This window comes from Astyanax mexicanus, chromosome 2 (genome assembly GCF_023375975.1).
Source record: "Astyanax mexicanus isolate ESR-SI-001 chromosome 2, AstMex3_surface, whole genome shotgun sequence".
In the NCBI taxonomy this organism is placed as follows: Eukaryota; Metazoa; Chordata; class Actinopteri; order Characiformes; family Acestrorhamphidae; genus Astyanax; species Astyanax mexicanus.
This window is the reverse complement of record NC_064409.1, coordinates 50,853,167-50,870,705: the sequence shown is the minus strand read 5'-3', so window position 1 is coordinate 50,870,705 and position 17,539 is coordinate 50,853,167. Positions and strand designations below refer to the sequence as shown.

The following is a 17,539-nucleotide window of genomic DNA, read 5'->3' as shown; positions in this document are numbered from 1 at the left end:
TTCAAGCAGTTTAGTTTGGTTTGATGACTTGTGATCATCCATCTTCCTCTTGATTATATTCCAGAGGTTTTCTCAATTTGGTAAAATCAAGAAACTCATCATTTTAAGTGGTCTCTTATTTTATTTCCAGAGCTGTATGTGAGCTGTTACTTTCCCTTCCCAACCGGTTGTCTACTTAAATGCAGCTGGTATAAATCTAGTCTCTCACATGACACAACCACTCTTTACCAAGATCCTTCTCAAGTCTGAGTTTATAAGATCTAGAAAAAAAAGAAAAGCATCTCAGCAACTGTCCATTCTATATAGCACTTGTATAACAGTAGCTTGGATGTAATTAGTCCCAGCAAGCGTAAATCAGTCCGTGATCTAAGCTTCTTCGCAGGGTCAGACTAAGCCAGATTAAGAGCGCGTTCCTTGCTGATGCAGCCGAGGTGGTGAGGTGCGGTTGGGTGTGGGGGTGGGGGTGAGTGTTTTGTTGGCAGCCTGCAGACAATGAGACGTAAACCAAAAGCGCATTTCCATCTGCTCACAAGGCAGTCGTTTACTCTACTCTGAGGAGGAAGAAGAAGAAAAAAATAGAAAACGATCATTAACCAAGCTTGCAATCTACTCTTCCCTCTCCAGAGAGCGAAGCCCGAGGCAGTTGGTTCCACTTATCTGAGACATTGCTTAGATGTTACATATTTCCGAGCTCTCTGGCACATGCGGGTCATTAAAACGTAGGCAATCAGTAACTTCTCAAACCGCCAATCTTCAATGCGGCCGTATGAGACGGCGTGCTGAGAATAATGTACTGGGCCAGGTTATCAAAATACTCTGGTTCACGCCACACGTTTTTCCAGCTGATTCTATGTGGCAATTTCCTATTCAAGCACCATTAAAACCCCACCACCACCATCACCACTAATGAACAAATACAGGATCACAACAGAACAAACCTCAGCCTCGCCAAAGCTAAATATTTCTTAAAGAACTGCAAAGTTCTGCAAGTGCATGATCACAGATCCTTTAAAGCAAACAATCAGAAAAAAAACGAGATGGGCTAACCCACTCGCTTTAGTAAATCCCACTGTGGAGGGTGGCTCATTGTGCTAGTCTTGGCTGTTTTTCATGCTTGCGGTGTGGGACTCTCCACGGCTGTTTTGCATACCTCTGTGCAGCCCGGCTGCCAAGAGCAGCAAATTGGTGCAGCAGACAAGCCCAAACTTAGACAAAAGGCAGAGATGCAGAGCTCAGAAAAGAACTAACTAGCACACAGCTCTTGGCAGCAGACACAAAACAAAATGATTGAAAGCTGAAGCTCTCCCCTTTCCTTCCAAAGGGCATGTCACATTCTTTTAATAGTTTACACAAGCACAAGTGCTTCATGTATTTTTATTAACAGACCAGTCCCTGGAGAAGAGGTGCTGTAACAACAACCCCTTTATTCAAGATAGAAGCTAGAAAAAAAAAAAGAGGAAGATCACACTGCAGTTTAGCGAGTGCTTGACTTTCTGTCATCATTTATCACCTACAGTATGTAAGCTCCCCATACTTGACATTAGGGGTGGGCAATATGGCCCTAAAATAATATCACAATATTTCCTGGTATTCTCGCGATGACGGTACTCTTGGCGATATGACAAAATACGGAAAAATTCAAGAATACTCCACAGCAACAAAATAAAAATGACGTATTATTACTGCATACATATTGCACATCCTTATCTGACATAAGAATTTTATCAGATTTGTAACAGAAGTCAATGATCCAGAATGTCATGATACTTATAATGCACTCCAAATATCTCCATAATTACAGGATGCCTCCTCCAACACATGGGAAGTCAGCCACCACCTCTTTTTGAGCTGCTACTGATGCAGCATTGCTGAGTAGCCAACGTAGTTGGAGAAAAGCGCAGCAACTCGGTTCTGATACATCAGCTCACAGATGCGTTGTGCTGATCGACAGCACCCTTTGGAGCGAAGAGGAAAAAATCGTTACCTACCCACCCAGAGAGAGCAAGGCCAATAGTGCTCTCTCAGGGCTCCAGCAGCTGATGGCAAGCTGCATGGCTGGGATTTGAACCAGTGATTTCCCAAACCTGTGGCACTTTTAAGTCCAATTTTTAACTCCAAATTTAGGTTCCAATTAAATGAAAAGTGTCACACACTAGAGGACCCCTATTGCACAGGTTATCAGTAAAATAAATGAACCAGTATAGAGTTGTACATAATTCACACACTAAAGTATATAAGTGACTTTGCTGTAGCACTTATTAGTAGTGAATCATATACAACCCAATTTGTGTAGGTGTGTTATCTACACAAAAACACAAGCAATAGCTTTAACTATAAGAACCAGTGAAGTACCAGCTCATGGAGGATTGGAATGTAAGCAGTGGATTCTCAAACCAACAGAAAAACTCTATTGCTGAACTCAATGTACTCCTGAACTCAGTCTAGCCACACTTGTCTCTGAAGTGAACTGAAGTCATGCTGGAATTGGGGGATGGGGCAGTCAGACCAGTCACTCTCAGCCTCCTTCCTTCCACAGTGTATTAGACATGTCATCTCCTATTCCTTTAACTCCCACTGCCCCTTCCACCACCGAGCAACAAAGGGGCCACCTCCACCGCCATGGAGCCTTTAGTTCATCTTGCCCCTAAACCTTATCAAAGAATACCCTAATGGCAACAAAGACCTGACAAGCAGCGAAGAGGAAGGGGGGGCAGGTGCCCCCCTCCCCGCCTGGGTCACAGTTTAATTTTCCCACTGAAGAGTTGCATTAATGGGCGAGCATGGCCTCAGTAATCTCCCCCCTGGGGGGAAAAGTCTGCAGGGCTAGGGGGCCCCAGGCACTGACCTTGCGCCTCTCGCCTTTTCTCATTTAACTTGTCTTTTGGTCCAGTTCTCCCTTTCACCAGCAGAAGGTCAAACAGGCCGAATCAATGTGGAAAAAGCCATCTTAATGCAATGATGGAGACAAAAGGCCCGCTATAGTTACCTTGTGAGGTAAGCGCGATTGCTGGTAGTTTCTAGTTTTGAACACAACACAAAATAAACAGTTTGTCTGACACCAACAAATTAAACAAAATATCACAATACTTCCATATATTGATTTTCTTTGGTCATACTGAAATTATTTGGTCAAAATTAAGTATATTAAAAAAAGTACTTTTGTTGTTTGGCTGAATAGGGGAAATGACTAAATAATTGATGTCAAACAATGTTATTGTCCTTAAAAAAATTATTTCATGTTGAAAAGGTGGCAAAGTTAATAAAAAAAAACAACGATTTGGCAATAATTTTGATTCCAGTGCCTCCCTAGTTTGGACCAAATGATCAAAATTAGCTGAACGGAACAATGGGTTAGTCTTTTGGACCAATCACAGAAGGACCAGTCACAGGCAAGCTTACTAACCAATAGAAATAGAAATAAAACTGAAACAGAGAAGTGGATTAATTGTTGGCAGTGAATTAACTGTTGCATGACAGGCTGGTTTATTTGGCCAATTCAATGTAGTGTCCCAATTCTTAACAAAAAAAATCAACAACAGATTTAATACATGTTTTTAAACTATATACTTGTTCATTGCTTTGCTCTCACAATGATGGGTCCCCATTGTCCCCAGTTAATGTCAATCATTGTGAAATGCCTTATGAAAGGCAATGTAGGCAATGTAAGGCCTTAGTTATTGAAAAAGGCATCACAATTCCTGGCTTGGAATACTCAAAGCTCGAGTTTTCCATTAAAAACAGCTAAAATGCTGAATCCACTATAAGAAGCAAAACAAAAACATATTGGATATGGCTGTGATCAGATCTGTTTCATTAGAGCTGCTTTAATGAGCAGCTTTAAAAACAGCTACGTTTAATGATGCTTTAACCTTTGCTGCGCAATATTTGGCACGAAGCTCGACTCTTCAAAAGCGTATCCAGCAAATCATAAAGGGTAAAGTACTCGATACTGTTGAAACCTTAGGAGCCGAGTCCAGACCTGCCATGACACCCATTAAAGGCAGCGAGAGGAAAACTGGCTGTTAGAGATGTGAATTTTATGAGGTTTTGATCTTCCAGCGTGTTCACTCTGGTGGCCGCCTCTTCTGATTATACGGGTCACGCGAGCAAGGTGAGCCCGTCCCCGGGGAGCGAGAGGGGCCGGGAGGAGGCCGAGGCGAGGCTGAAGGCCCCTCTTTTGTAATAACCACACTAGTGATTTAGCACAGCTGAGTGACTTGTGCTCAATAGAGAGGTTACAATGCTCCCCTCCCCCCTCCGGCCCACTCTCTCCCGGCTCCCAGAGGAAGCAGTATGGCAGCCAGGTGGTGCCTATAAACCTCGGAGTGAGGAAAGAGGGGAAGCAGAGGAGTGATGTGAGAAGCCGAGACAGTGAGAACACACACCCTGCCATTCAGCGCTGGAGAATAAAGAGGGTTTTAATGCTGGAACCCAGTTGGACACCTTTTTAAACATTCACTCAGAGTGAAACAGTCCAGCAGTACGGAGAGACTGTGTGTTTTCAACACTTCCACACAGCCTTCCATACGATTTTATATACAGAGAAAAAAAAGACAGAGCAAAGGGCAACACTTTGATATTACAACAATGTCAAGGTAAGCTTTGACAAGGGACTAATTAAACTAAATTGGTATTTATTTATATACAGAATTTGACTCCATTTGATTTGCCCTGACACCATTCAATTATATGCTAATTGAACAAAGACTGTGCTGAAAACTATTAAATTCAGGGCCTTTTCACATTAATAGTAAATTTCTCTATTAGAATCAGCAGGTTTGGTGGGTAGATTTTAGATTTAACTGGATGAGGAAAAAAAAAACGAACACTCAACACAATCCTTCAAGACAAACCCACATTTGATGGTGTAAAGAGTGTAAAGCGTCAATCTGAACCTATTGGATTTTTACATGTGATTTTTGTGTTTTCGTCAGACAGACGAAATCTGAGTACGTTGTCATGGTTGCAACCAAATGAATGAGCATGAATGAAGATGGCAGTAGAACAGCTTATATGATGAGCAAAACATTGCCTATGTTAAAGAAAGAGACAGAAGAAACAGAACAAAGCTGAAAGGTTGGGGAATGATGGTGAACAAAGGTGTGAAAAGTATTTACATTCTTTACTCAGGTAAAAGTATAGAGGTACAGAAAAGCTTTTTACTCAAGTAAAAGTGTAAAAGTACTGGTTGCAAAATTACGTAATGTATAAAAGTAAAAGTTATGTAAGTAAAACATGTCATTAAGGACAAAGGCATGGGGGCGAAGAGTGGTCAAGCAATCTAAAGCACTACCACTATGATCGAGAGATTGCTGGTTTGAATCCCGATCATGCTGCTGGAGCCCTGAGAGTGCACAAATGCCCTTGCTCTCTCTGGGTGGGTAGATGGCTCTCTTTCCCCTCATCACTCCAAAGGGTGATGTCGATCAGCACGAGGCATCTGTGAGCTGAAACGCTGCCACTATGATCGGGAGATTGCAGATTTGAATCCTAGTCATGCAGTTTGCAACCTTTTTTTTTTGAGTGAAACTGGAGTAAGGAGGGTCATTTTCTCAGATTTAATTTCAGCTTGTTTTCATTCAGGCTTCTTATCGTTCAAACAAATGATGGCAAACTTGAAGAGGAGTACAAAGTTCAGATAATTGTGTGAAAATGTAATGAGTAGGTTAAAAAGGCCTCTGAAAAATAATTACTCAAGTAAAGTATAGATAACCAACATTTCTACTCAGTAAGATAACAGAGTATTTGTATTTTGTTACTTGACACCTCTGATGGTGAATACTAACCATTTAAAAAGAAAAATAAATTTGTCGAAACATACATTTTCTTGATAATGTGCACGTTTTTGAAGGAGGACACTGCAAATAAACCAAATAAATTAGATAGATCCAGACCAAAATTTAAACTAGATAGATTTGAACTGTGACAAAACCGTCAGTTTAACAGGTGTGAGCAGTATTTTTGTCTTGTAATTTTGTCCCCCAGGTCTACCATAGTGCCACAATACAAGCGTAAACAGTTTATTTACAAAATTGATGTCAACTGATTCTATACCTTCACACCTCAGTAATGATTTACTGGGAGAATGTTTGCAAAGTTTTGGCTCAGGCAGCAAAGCTGGTGCTGTTTAGCACTTGTATAAAGGACACAAGGCCACAAGGGTGTAACGCTTGATACATTTAGTACAATCCTGTTTTTAATCAATCTGCCATGGATGGGATGGATTTCTGAACTTAATAACTCTACCAGTGATGATGAGAGATCTTTTCCATCAACAATTCAGCTCTCAGCTGGCTTGTCACGTTCACAGCTGCTCTAGTTTTTGATGTGCAGACTCTCACGCATCTGAAACATGCTTTAATGCACAGACCAAACATCTTGGGTGGTTTCAAAGAAATAAAAGAAAATGTCAAAGAAAACGACCCTCATAACCAAGAAAACACAGCCATCATTAAAGCTCAAAAGCAGAAAATTAAACAGATGGAAGAATACAAGTGAGGAAAGCTGAAAAACAGATGCATGTTCTGGAAATACAGTATTAATTTCTCATCTTCAAGAGACTTCAAGAGATTTTATATTAAACACCAGCTAACCAGGCAACGACTGATTTAAACATCCAAATAGAGGTTAGAGTTGATATTGTTCGAAATATTGCAGTTGTATGAACTCAACGTGTTTTCTGCAAATGTTAGGACATCTTACAGACATACTTCCTTTAAAGTTAAATAAGAGCTTTTTGCACAATTTCTTTGTTCAGAGATCTTCTCGAGTTGTGATGTTTATGTTTAGACTGTGAGGACAATTTCAAATACATTAGTTTGTGTCTCTACATGTAGGATTTTGAGGAATGTTTTGGAACATTATCTTGTTTTGCAGAGGATAACCGATAACAGCTAACAGATGATTTTACATTTGCATGCTGGATTTCCTGGTTATTTGTGAAAACCATTCTTCTCTCCACCTTGGCATTACTGCCAATACCACTGATGGCGACCCATAGAATGACACATCCACCCCCGTGCTTCAAAGCTGTCAAGGTGTTTTTTCCATGTAATACAGTTTCTTGATTTTAACCAAAGAGTTCCATTTTGAGCAGTTTTGATTTCATTTCAACGATGCTGAGTGTAAACAGAGGTAAATAAAAAAAGCTTGACAATTTGATAAAGCCTAATTTAGCCTAATAACAGGCCAATCTACGTAAATATGTAAAAACTTGCACATTTTAACACACCCAAGCACATTTAAAACAGATATAAATCCTGTTTCTGTCTCAGAGACATCTGGGTCACATGTTCTAGCAGACTTAAATTAGCCTAAATTATCTCTTTAATTATTATTATTTTTTAATTATTATTATTTTAAGAAGGTGGTGATATTCAGTCCCATAGAGCAAATAGATTTCAGTTTTTGATACAAGTATAAAAGGTGGTTAAAATCTTATTAGGATACAATCCAGATTCTTGTGCAAGTGTAAACAGGATCTAAGATTTTTATTTGTTTTTTTTTGTGTTAAGTGTTACTTAACGTTGAACTTATTGTTTTACATCTGATTAACTACAGAGACTGTCAACTGTACTTCTCTTTTAATGAAAACATTGTTGTTTTGTTGCACAGTCTTCTTCTTTGCAGAGGATAACAGATAACAGCTGACAGATAGTTTTGCATTTGCATCCAGGTTTTTCTGGAAACTTGTGGAATTCACTCTTCATCTCATCTCTGCAATATTGCCAATGCCACTGATAGTGACCCATAGGAAGACACATCCACCACCATGCTTCACAGCTGGCAAGGCGTTCTTTTTATGTATTGCAAAACCCTGGATGGTCTAAGTGGAGTACTAAGGAAGGCACTTTTTGATTTCAACTGAGGAACACGTAACACAAGCAGCGTGTAATCATTTTATTTTAGTGACATCACCATCAAAAGGGACACCAGTCAGACTGGCTAAAAGCAAACTGCAGCTGCAGAATTTAGTCAGTCTGTCTGGAGAAGGAAGGTCTGCCACCACAGCTTTTGGCACAATAGCAACTGTGGGCCATAAGGGTTGAGCCCTGGCACTGCCTCCACCGCCTCACCCAGGGAGTGTCGCGCCAGTCTGCTACAGGGGAGGATTTTCTGGGGCGGCACTTCAGGAGCAATAAACTTTTAGAGGATTTGGAGCTGACATTTCCAACTGTCAGCAAGCGGGAGAGCCGCGAGAGACTGCAGCTCCACCGGCCCGACCCCCGGGTCACGGCACCATCGCCGAGGAGGGATTTGTGCCCCTGCGCCACCTTCAAAATGCCACTCATTTTCCCCCGCGAGTGTATCTGGCTCTCTTTATCCTGCTCTCTTCAATCAGCCACTTCTCTTTTCCTGTCATCCCTCAGCCTCAGCCTCAGCCTCGCTGCTTTCAACAAATCCTCTTGCTGCGCCTCGTTGTCATTGTGGCTCCCCGTGTGAGCACAGCGAGCTGTCAGCCATCCCGGGCTACTGATTGAAGGAGGTCATGGATGGCAGGTCAGGGGTGATTTCTAAACCCTCCTCCATCCTCCTCCCCATCCCCCCATCCCCCCACCGCCACACTTCACTCCGACTGCCCGGCGTGAGGGCGACCATTGATCCACACAGCTCTCTCTAAACACCGCACACAGAAAGGTCAGCATTTGGTAGTCAAATTCCACCACAAAAGGTTGCTCTGCCTTTGGGTGCAAATGAACACGACTTCAATTAAACAGAAAAACATTTATGGGTGCGATCTGTGACAACATCCCAGAAATAAAGCAGGTGTACAAGTGTGATCACCTTTTCTAGCAACACAAAAGTCCTGTTTCTCTACAACACAATCTCTGCTGACGGGTAAGTACAAAAGTACTACGACGAGTACAAAAAAACAATACCATAATATCGGCCTAATATTTGGCCTTAACTTGCGTTACGTTTCTAACGTAATTTTTTTTTTATCTTATCCTGTTAAACAGAGGTCCCTCTTACTTTTCCTTTCCTGTGGCAGTCCTGATGAGAGCCAGTTTCTATATGTTTATAGGTAGGTGTTTTTTTTTTTTTGGTAGGTGTAAAAATACACCCTGGGGTTTTGTTCCACCGTCCTGGGTGGCTCTGCTGCGGCTCAGCCAACACAATTGGTGGATTTTTACTTTCTGGAGCTGGACTACCCACTATGTGTATAAGCAACTATAGGTTTACATAGGATCTCCGGTGGACTTGGAGTTTTACAGAGACTGTAAGACTAGGTCAGTGGCTGAACTGCACTTAGCATGGCATTCCACATGTTATTAGTGCAAAAATGTCTTTATTTTAAAACGTTTGTAACTGTTGTCCGTCTTGTCTGTACCTCCTGGTGTCGCAGTGCTGTTAGCCAATCAGAGGCGATACGTTAGCATGTACGAATATTCACGAGCAAGCTCCGAAATCCTATCCTATCTTACCCTAAACACACCACTCCTCCGCCTGACTAAAGCACTGTTATACCAGATCACCGCAGCATCTTTTTTTTGGTACAAAAAACAGCTCACAGAGCATTCATTCATACTAGAGACACAACTAGACATTTTAAAATGAATGAAAAAATGATGGAATGAGACCTTTAGGAAAGCTTTGTAGTGGATGCATTCTCACACAAACAGGCAGACAGACAGCTAGCCTTAACCCTCAGCAAGCCCAACTTCCACACTAATCGAGCTGCTCCAGCACTGTGATGGCTCTTGAGATGATTGCTCTGCTCTGACAATTTCATTAGTCAGTTTATGGGCAGGCAAACACGTCCATTTAGCCATTGTGTAAAATAGGGCATCCATTATATTTATGACTTGATATAGCGGAGATTGAATAACTGCCTAGAACTGGCCCATTATACCGTCCTCAATTAGGAGCCAAAGCTAGCGAGAGCTCAGCGGCCCCGACAGACTCGTCTGCAGCAGCTCCACGGCTCCGTGCTTCCAGCGGCGAGGCGGCTCTGACAGCGCCAGCACACTCTCTGGCTATTGCTCATCTCCTCCGCGCTCTCTGGAGGCTGCTTTCGACTTTTCTCTGGCTTATTTTCTGCATTTGTCAAGCGGAGGCTGCTGCGCCATGATGAGACCTCTGGGGCTCAGGCACTACTAACACTGCATGAGAGGTACTGAAGTGCCAGAAACGAGGCACTGAATCACCAAGGGGCCACAAAGCAGAGGCGCTGGAGCAGGAGAAGGAATGGCTAGGAGAGAGGGAGAGAGTGGGGGGGATGTGAAAAAGAGAGAAAGAGAAAGCTAGTCATACATCCTCCCCGTGTCACTGTCAGGTTTGCCTAGAGGGCTCGAAAGTGCAGTTAATGGGATGTGTGGGAAGCCTGGGAGAATGCAGGCTGCCTAACGTTTAAATCTGCAGCCATTTTAACCTGCGCAGTAATAGGAGCCGTCATTAGTGAGCTCCTGAATGAAGATTCCAGAGAGAGAAGCACATGCATCACTACTGGTGTGCACACTCGTGTTTACCCACGTTTGACTGGGTCTACTTGCCAAACTAAACATGGGTATGTGGGTTACAGTGGGTCGCTGCAGGAGGTAATTGGACTTTGCAGGGCTTTTCTAGGACACTCTCCATCTCTTCCATACATAACACCACACACATACATACTGAGCACAGTAAAAGCCTCTCTGAATATGATATGATTTCATTCATATTGTGTTACTACTTGTACTAGACAAAATGTAGAATCATATGCAAATATTTTACATATGCAATATAAGGTTGGTGGTTTTTATCTCAGTAGATATTTTAAAAGTACTGTGTGTTCCCTACATTTTGACTTTTTTATGCGAGATCAAAAAACACTTTCTAGGGTGAAGATTTTTGAGAAATCCTTTTAGAAAGCAGTGTTTTCCGTGTTTACGTGTGGACAGGCAAAATGCAGCTTCTGGAAAATGCCACACTGTGACAGAACATACTGCTCTTACATTTGGAATAATACAACAAAAACATTTTTAAATCCCAGTTTAATTCGGGTACGTTTGGGTAAGTTTACTGACTGATTGGGCGTTCTATGGTGGCTTAGAATGGATGGCTTATTGGTTAGCACTTTTACCTCCCAGTGCTGGGGTCTTGGGTCCAAGTCCCTATCTGGGTGGAGTTTCCAGTTTCTCCTCATGTCCACGTGGGTTTCTGCGCTAAGCGCTAGCTCTTTCGCCGTTCAGGGGAGAGTATTACCAGCCTATAGCCTGCTGCTAACCCAGGCTAGCTCTGCTGGAGCAGCATTAACACAAGCTGCTAACTCTGCTAAGCAGTAGCACTTTTGCCGTTGAGAGGTTAGTATTATTGGACTGTAGTCTGCGTGTTCACCATGTTAAAACAAGCTACGTTTTTATAAACAGTTTTTAGGAAAGAAATCTGTGTTGATTAACATCCAGCACTCGTTTGCCTTCAAAAGAAAATGTTTTTTTTTTTTTTTTTTTTTAAGAATTACAGTTTGGTTTACTTAAAAATACAGTTGTCAACTTTTCCTCAAAATTTCCAAGATTTCCAAGGTTTTTCCAGGATGTGTTGGATGCCTTGATTTGTCTCTCTAATTGAAAACTGGCTCCCTACACTCATATCTAATCTTAACCACAAAACAAAGCATAACAAACACGTGAAACTGATTGCAGGTCAGCAGCTAGGAGCAAACCTCAGCTGGAAATCAGAGTGGACTGTTCTGAGCAGGTCACGTCCGTGGCCTTCCAACCCCCCACGCTGGAGGCAGACTGTAAACATCACTGTTTACACTTTCATTACCGTTCACGCACATCTCAGATCTCAGCCTCTCTCTCTCTCAGAGCTGAAACAAATGAGCAGCCCTGCAGAGGAACGGTGTCTGAGCACGCACGTGACGCAAGAGCAGCTCGCTTCAGAGGATTTCTTCCACTAACCCATCAGCATGAAATGGAGGATGAAAAGCACAGCATGACTGCAGCTTTTCTGGACATGCTGTCTGCTTGTTTCTGACTCAGAAATCGCAGGAAAAGGCAGCACTTCTGATGAAGCCGAGTTGGCACTGCATTAACTATCGGCCTCTCTCCACTCAAAGGCATCCACTGTTACGGGAGGGCAAAGGGCTGTCTAACAACCTGATAGCTTTCTTTAGAGCCGCCTGAACACTGCCTGTACTTCACGTCTGCCAACCTGGGCTGTAGCATTATTACCAGCAAAGTAATGTTTCAGCTGTTTCAGTTCAGATTTAAAGCTTTATTGATTCATTATTGCCAATTTTAAAATGAAGAAACTCAAATTAGCATCACATTCAATGCACAATAAACATTACATAAGGAATTACATCAGCTAATGTGTCATACAACAAGTACAAACATTTTGTTGCCTTATTTGCATAGAAACTTTGGTTATCTATAATTCTATACTGGAGTAATGAATATATTTTTGCCGATATTTTACTTCTACTCCTTACATTTTCACTCAATTATCTGTATTTACTATACCTTAAAAAACGGCTTGTTACTTTTATTTAATGTCAGCTCGTTTCCATTCTGGATCATCATCGTTACAAAAAAATAAAAAATAAATAAATAAAATAAAATAAATAAATCTCTCTATCCGCAAAATGCCCAAACTAACCTTTAATATTTAATATTTGCACCGTACTAAAGTGCTTTCATTTTCAATTGGCACATATGCGGCTTTTGTCCTTAATGGCATTTATTTTCTCTTACATAACTTTTACTTTTATACTTTTTTATAGTAGTTTTGAATACAGTATTTTCACACTGTTACTTGATTAAAAAGCTTGAGTTGATACTAGGGCTGCAACTAATGATTATTTGGTAGTCGACTAATCTGCCGATTATTTTTCCGATTAGTATATTAGCCAACGATTATCGACTAATGCCCTCCTTTCTCTGCTTTCTGTGGGTAAGACTCATGTTTCTAGTTCTCACTATTGGTTAAAAATGATAGAAACAGCTGACCATGGGATTTAATGTCCATGAAATGTCCAGAACATTGTCCTTTGAATGTGGAATCTGTGTGATTGGGCACTTTTGGAAACGTAGACAGAGCGAATTGTGTTACCTGTCTAACATTGTGTTTTTGTCCCCCGTAATTTGCATAGAGGTACTAATTGACAACTAGTGGACAAACTATTGACAAAATCGTCATTGTCGATTATATCGACTAATTGTTGCAGCCTTAGCTGATGCTTCAACTTCTACAAAAGTATTTTTAAACCCTAGTATCTCTACTTCTAGCTGAGTAATGAATGTCAATACTTCTGACACCTTTGGAAATCTGCAAATGTGCCAATGCACATGAAGGAAAGCACCAGATCCCCAGCTCTAATACATTATAACCAATAGACATCTGCGCCAACCAACCAGCATCACAACTGGACCAATGAGGAGAAAAAAAACACCATCTACCCGCTCCAGGCCATAATGTCAGCAAACATAATGATTCCATTCAGAATCATACAGTAACTGTGCCGACCACCATTATAGTGCAATGGGCATTTTATATCACTGCAATCTCAAAATACTCTCAAGTTCTTACCGTCTTCAGTTTCTTGCCAGACAATGCCTTCTAGGTTGACGCTGGTTCCAGGCTCACACGGGCCCAGACATTCAGGTTCGGTTGCCAGAGCCACGTCGGACGTGTTGACTGCCACAGAGCGTGTACGAACCATGATCTGCTCACACGGTGACGAGATCTCACTGCTGCCGACCGGAGCCAGGAGGTGAAGAGGTGGAGGAGCAGGCGTGGAGACTGGTGATTCCATCTGCAGAAGGAAAGAAGAAGGTATATTATTATTATTATTATTTAGGTATTTAACAATTACCCTGAATAATTACCCATATAATCCTAAAAATAAATAGATTTATCAACATGAAGCATCAAAGAAACACATGTAGTAAATAGCTGCTATGGGAGGACGCAACACTGGTAGGTAGGTCTTGCTGTTTGCTGTGTTCCTGCTTCATGAAGTCTAGTATAGTGATGCTTACAAGCAGGAACATATATGTGGTACGTGTTCACTAGCACTTTTTTCAATGCATTCTGTAATGCAGGATCTCTCACTGTGTGTGGGCGTGTCCATGATGTTTTTGAATTCAAATGAAGCAACAGAAGCAGGCAATCATACAGGTAATATTTTCCATTTGAAACCAACCTTATTGTAATCTATAGTTCTATAAATTTATATTCTGACATTTTCTGCTTCTCTTCTGTGGTTAAAAGATGACAGTTCTTGTGTTTGTGTGGGGCTGCAGCCTACTATTCCCCGATTGGCTGGAGGCAGTGCCACGGCCAGATTTATTTGAACACAGTTACGCTCTGATGATCTTTTCTGCTGCATTCAACACAATGCAACCCAGCATGCCTCGGCTCTATCTATTGACTATTTAAAAGCCACAATGCTAACAGACAACAGTGTATGAGCAGTTAGCCGCAATGCTAACACATCTGGAAGCATGAAAGATGTGTTGCTAACTGTTTCTCAGAGCTGGATTACTCGCAGACTGTTGTTTACAGTATTGTTGAGGGGATCTCCAGAGCAATCTCCCACTGCTGATTTTAGATGCTTTTAGATAAGTTACACTGTTCTCTGCTATTTTGATTAGGTTGAGTGTGCTGCATCAGTGGCTGAATCTAATGGGTGGGTGAGATTCTTCATTTGCTTGTTACCTATTTTTCACCAATACTGTTAAAAATCAAACATCCACAGTATGATAACCATGCACTTTTATATCATCGCTGTCCTATGAAAAACACTTCTCTCCATTTTTGTCGATTTTTTGTTTACTACATAATTTGAATTGATAAACTGTCCCTTACACTGTCCCAAAATTTATTGATGAACAGACCAATAGAAACTCTTTTTACATTGACTTCCTTTGAAAGTTGATGTTTTTCATTGGACAGCGACGATATGCACTTATGGTATATATATATATATATATACATACATACACACTACAACCACAGAAATGCAAGTGCACAACAATTATTGCTGTAATCAAGTGCAATAGTTGCTTTCACCTCAACCCTTCTTGAGGACACGAGGCTATGAAATAAAAAGTAAAGAAGTCAAACAAGCAACATTAAGCAACAACACTGAAGAAACATTAGGCTCCATCACCAGGCATCCCCTATTCTCCAGCAATTACACAACCGCTACGAGTGACATTTCAAAGTCAAACACACACACACACACACACACACACAGCCTCGTCCGTATATTACCTAAGATTTATTCAGCCCTGATGGCATCGTTTGCACTCTGTAATTATTATTCACAGCAGACAATGCTTAAGTGTACAGCATGATTACAACATAAGCTAGCGAGCAAGGTAAAAAGCCTCTACAGCTGTTTCCCCATCCCCCACTTTATTTGGATTTCACGAATGTTGGTGCTTATTCTGCATTGGGGAGTCAATTTGATTATCTAATTAGAGGTTTTAATGACTCTGCTTACATTAGGCTTCGGCTGAGAGATCTCCTTAGCCTCGGAATCAAACACTGAGCCGTGAGAAGCGTGCGCACTCAAACACACACACACTTACAAACTCACACATTTACACCCCGACCCCCACCGCCATCCGTATTTTTTTCACACTGGAAAGGAATTCAGTGCTAGCCTAGGGGGAGCTCACAATTTCTACATGATAATTTAATTTTCCTGAGAGCCTCCAATAAAAGGTGAAGGTCACCTGTACCATCTGTACAGCAATATCTCTGTAACAGGCATCAAAGATAGCCGTAAGATTTACAACAGGTATAGTCTAAGGTCCTGCTCCTGAGAATTCAAGGGCAGCTATGCAGGATTCGTCTGTCAGGATGAAGCGTTTGGCTGTTTATTTAGAGTCTAAATAAGAGCAGAATACTGGCTTAAGCACAATCCAGCAGCTATTTTTAGGATTTTTTTTTTGTTTTTAGATTTTAAAGCAGCGACATATAAGATTTTTTCTTTTAAATTGAAAGCACATGTTTGGAGTTGGAGTGAGTTTAGGGAATTTATCACTAATTCCAAATAAAAATATTTTCATTTACAGCATTTATTCGCAGAAAATAAGAAATGGTTGAAAAAATGCAGAGCTTTCAGACCTCAAATAACGCAAAGAAAACAAGTTCATATTCATAAAGTTTTAAGCGTTAAAAAATCAATATTTGGTGCAATAACCCTGGTTTTTAATCACAGTTTTCATGCATCTTGGCATGTTCTCCTCCACCAGTCTTACACACTGCTTTTGGATAACTTTATGCCACTCCTGATGCAAAAACTCAAGCAGTTCAGCTTGGTTTGATGGCTTGTCATCCATTTTCCTCTTAATTATATTCCAGAGGTTTCCAATTTGGTAAAATCAAAGAAACTCATCATTTTTAAGTCTCTTAATTTTTGCAGAGCTGTATATGATATATGATATTTATGCACAGAATCAGCATGTCAGCTTCTGGTCGCTTATTCATAGTCTAAATAAGTGCAGAATAGAGCTCAATATTCTATGTTCTATTCTAACTCTCAAGCTAAATCCATCAGTGACGAGTACTTGATTTCATCCATATGTTTGATGGAGTTAAATCCCTAAATTTAACATTTCATATTGAAGAGCATTACCACCACGACATGTCTGATACAGCTTTACTACATAAGTGCAGAGAGATCCTGTAGAGCTGGAGCAGCAGATGAAGTGCAGCGCTGCACAGGGGAGCAGGGTCATCCTCCAGTGAGCATCAAAATCTACTCCTCCAATGGCCTTTTCCAGGTCTGGACATGACAGAACGGATCTGTCTAAGGTTTCAGACACTTCCTCAGCCTGATCCCTCAACTACAGTCTTACATTTCTTTCAGCACAGATCTGAAAATATCTCAGGAGTCCTACGACTGTTCTGTATCTGTCAGAGATATCCTGTCCAGATCCCATCATTACTCACTATTATAATAAATAAAGAACTTTAACAGTGAGGATAAAAAAATCTTGATAATTCACTCTTTGAATGGATATGTTTCTAAACAGAAATATAAATGCATAAATGATTCTTTGGGTGCTATGTATGCATGATTATGGTTACACATTGATTCAAAAAGTGTTCCACTACTGTTAGGAGTTGGAGCTGGAGTAGCATTAGCATAGCCGCTAACTGCTATTTCCCCATTCGGAGGTGAGTATTATCGGCATGTAGCCTGCTTCTAATTTTGGCTAGCACTGCTGGAGCAGCATTAGCATTACCCACTAATCGAGCTAAGCAGTAGCTCTTTAACTGTTCAGAGGTGAGTATTAGCAGTCTGTAGCCTGCTGTTAACCTTGGCTAGCACTGCTGGAGCAGAATTAGCGCTAGCAGGTAACTATGCTAGCTCTTTCGTCGATCAGAGATGAGTATTATCAGCCTGTAGTCTGCCGAACCGCTATCTAACATCACCCTGGCTTCCCGGATCAATCAGGGTTCCTCAGTGTAGCACTGTTAGGCGGCACTAGTGGTTAGCTGCTAATGCTAATGCTACAGCCCTAGTGTTGAAGTAATTCGGGAATCTAAGCTTACTATAAATAAACGGAAGCTTATACCCTACTCAGCCAAATAAACAGTT

At 41.2% G+C, this 17,539-nt stretch overlaps 1 protein-coding gene across 2 annotated transcripts in view; it reads right to left on the bottom strand.

Annotated features, from left to right (window-relative positions):
- The window catches only part of znf609a (zinc finger protein 609a), a 185,003-nt gene that overhangs the window by 17,769 nt on the left and 149,695 nt on the right, over positions 1–17,539 (bottom strand). For both annotated transcript variants that reach the window (XM_049474499.1, XM_049474500.1), the window contains exon 3: positions 13,510–13,735. In XM_049474499.1, the coding sequence (XP_049330456.1) occupies positions 13,510–13,735 (226 nt within the window). The remainder of the gene's footprint in view (positions 1–13,509; positions 13,736–17,539) is intronic.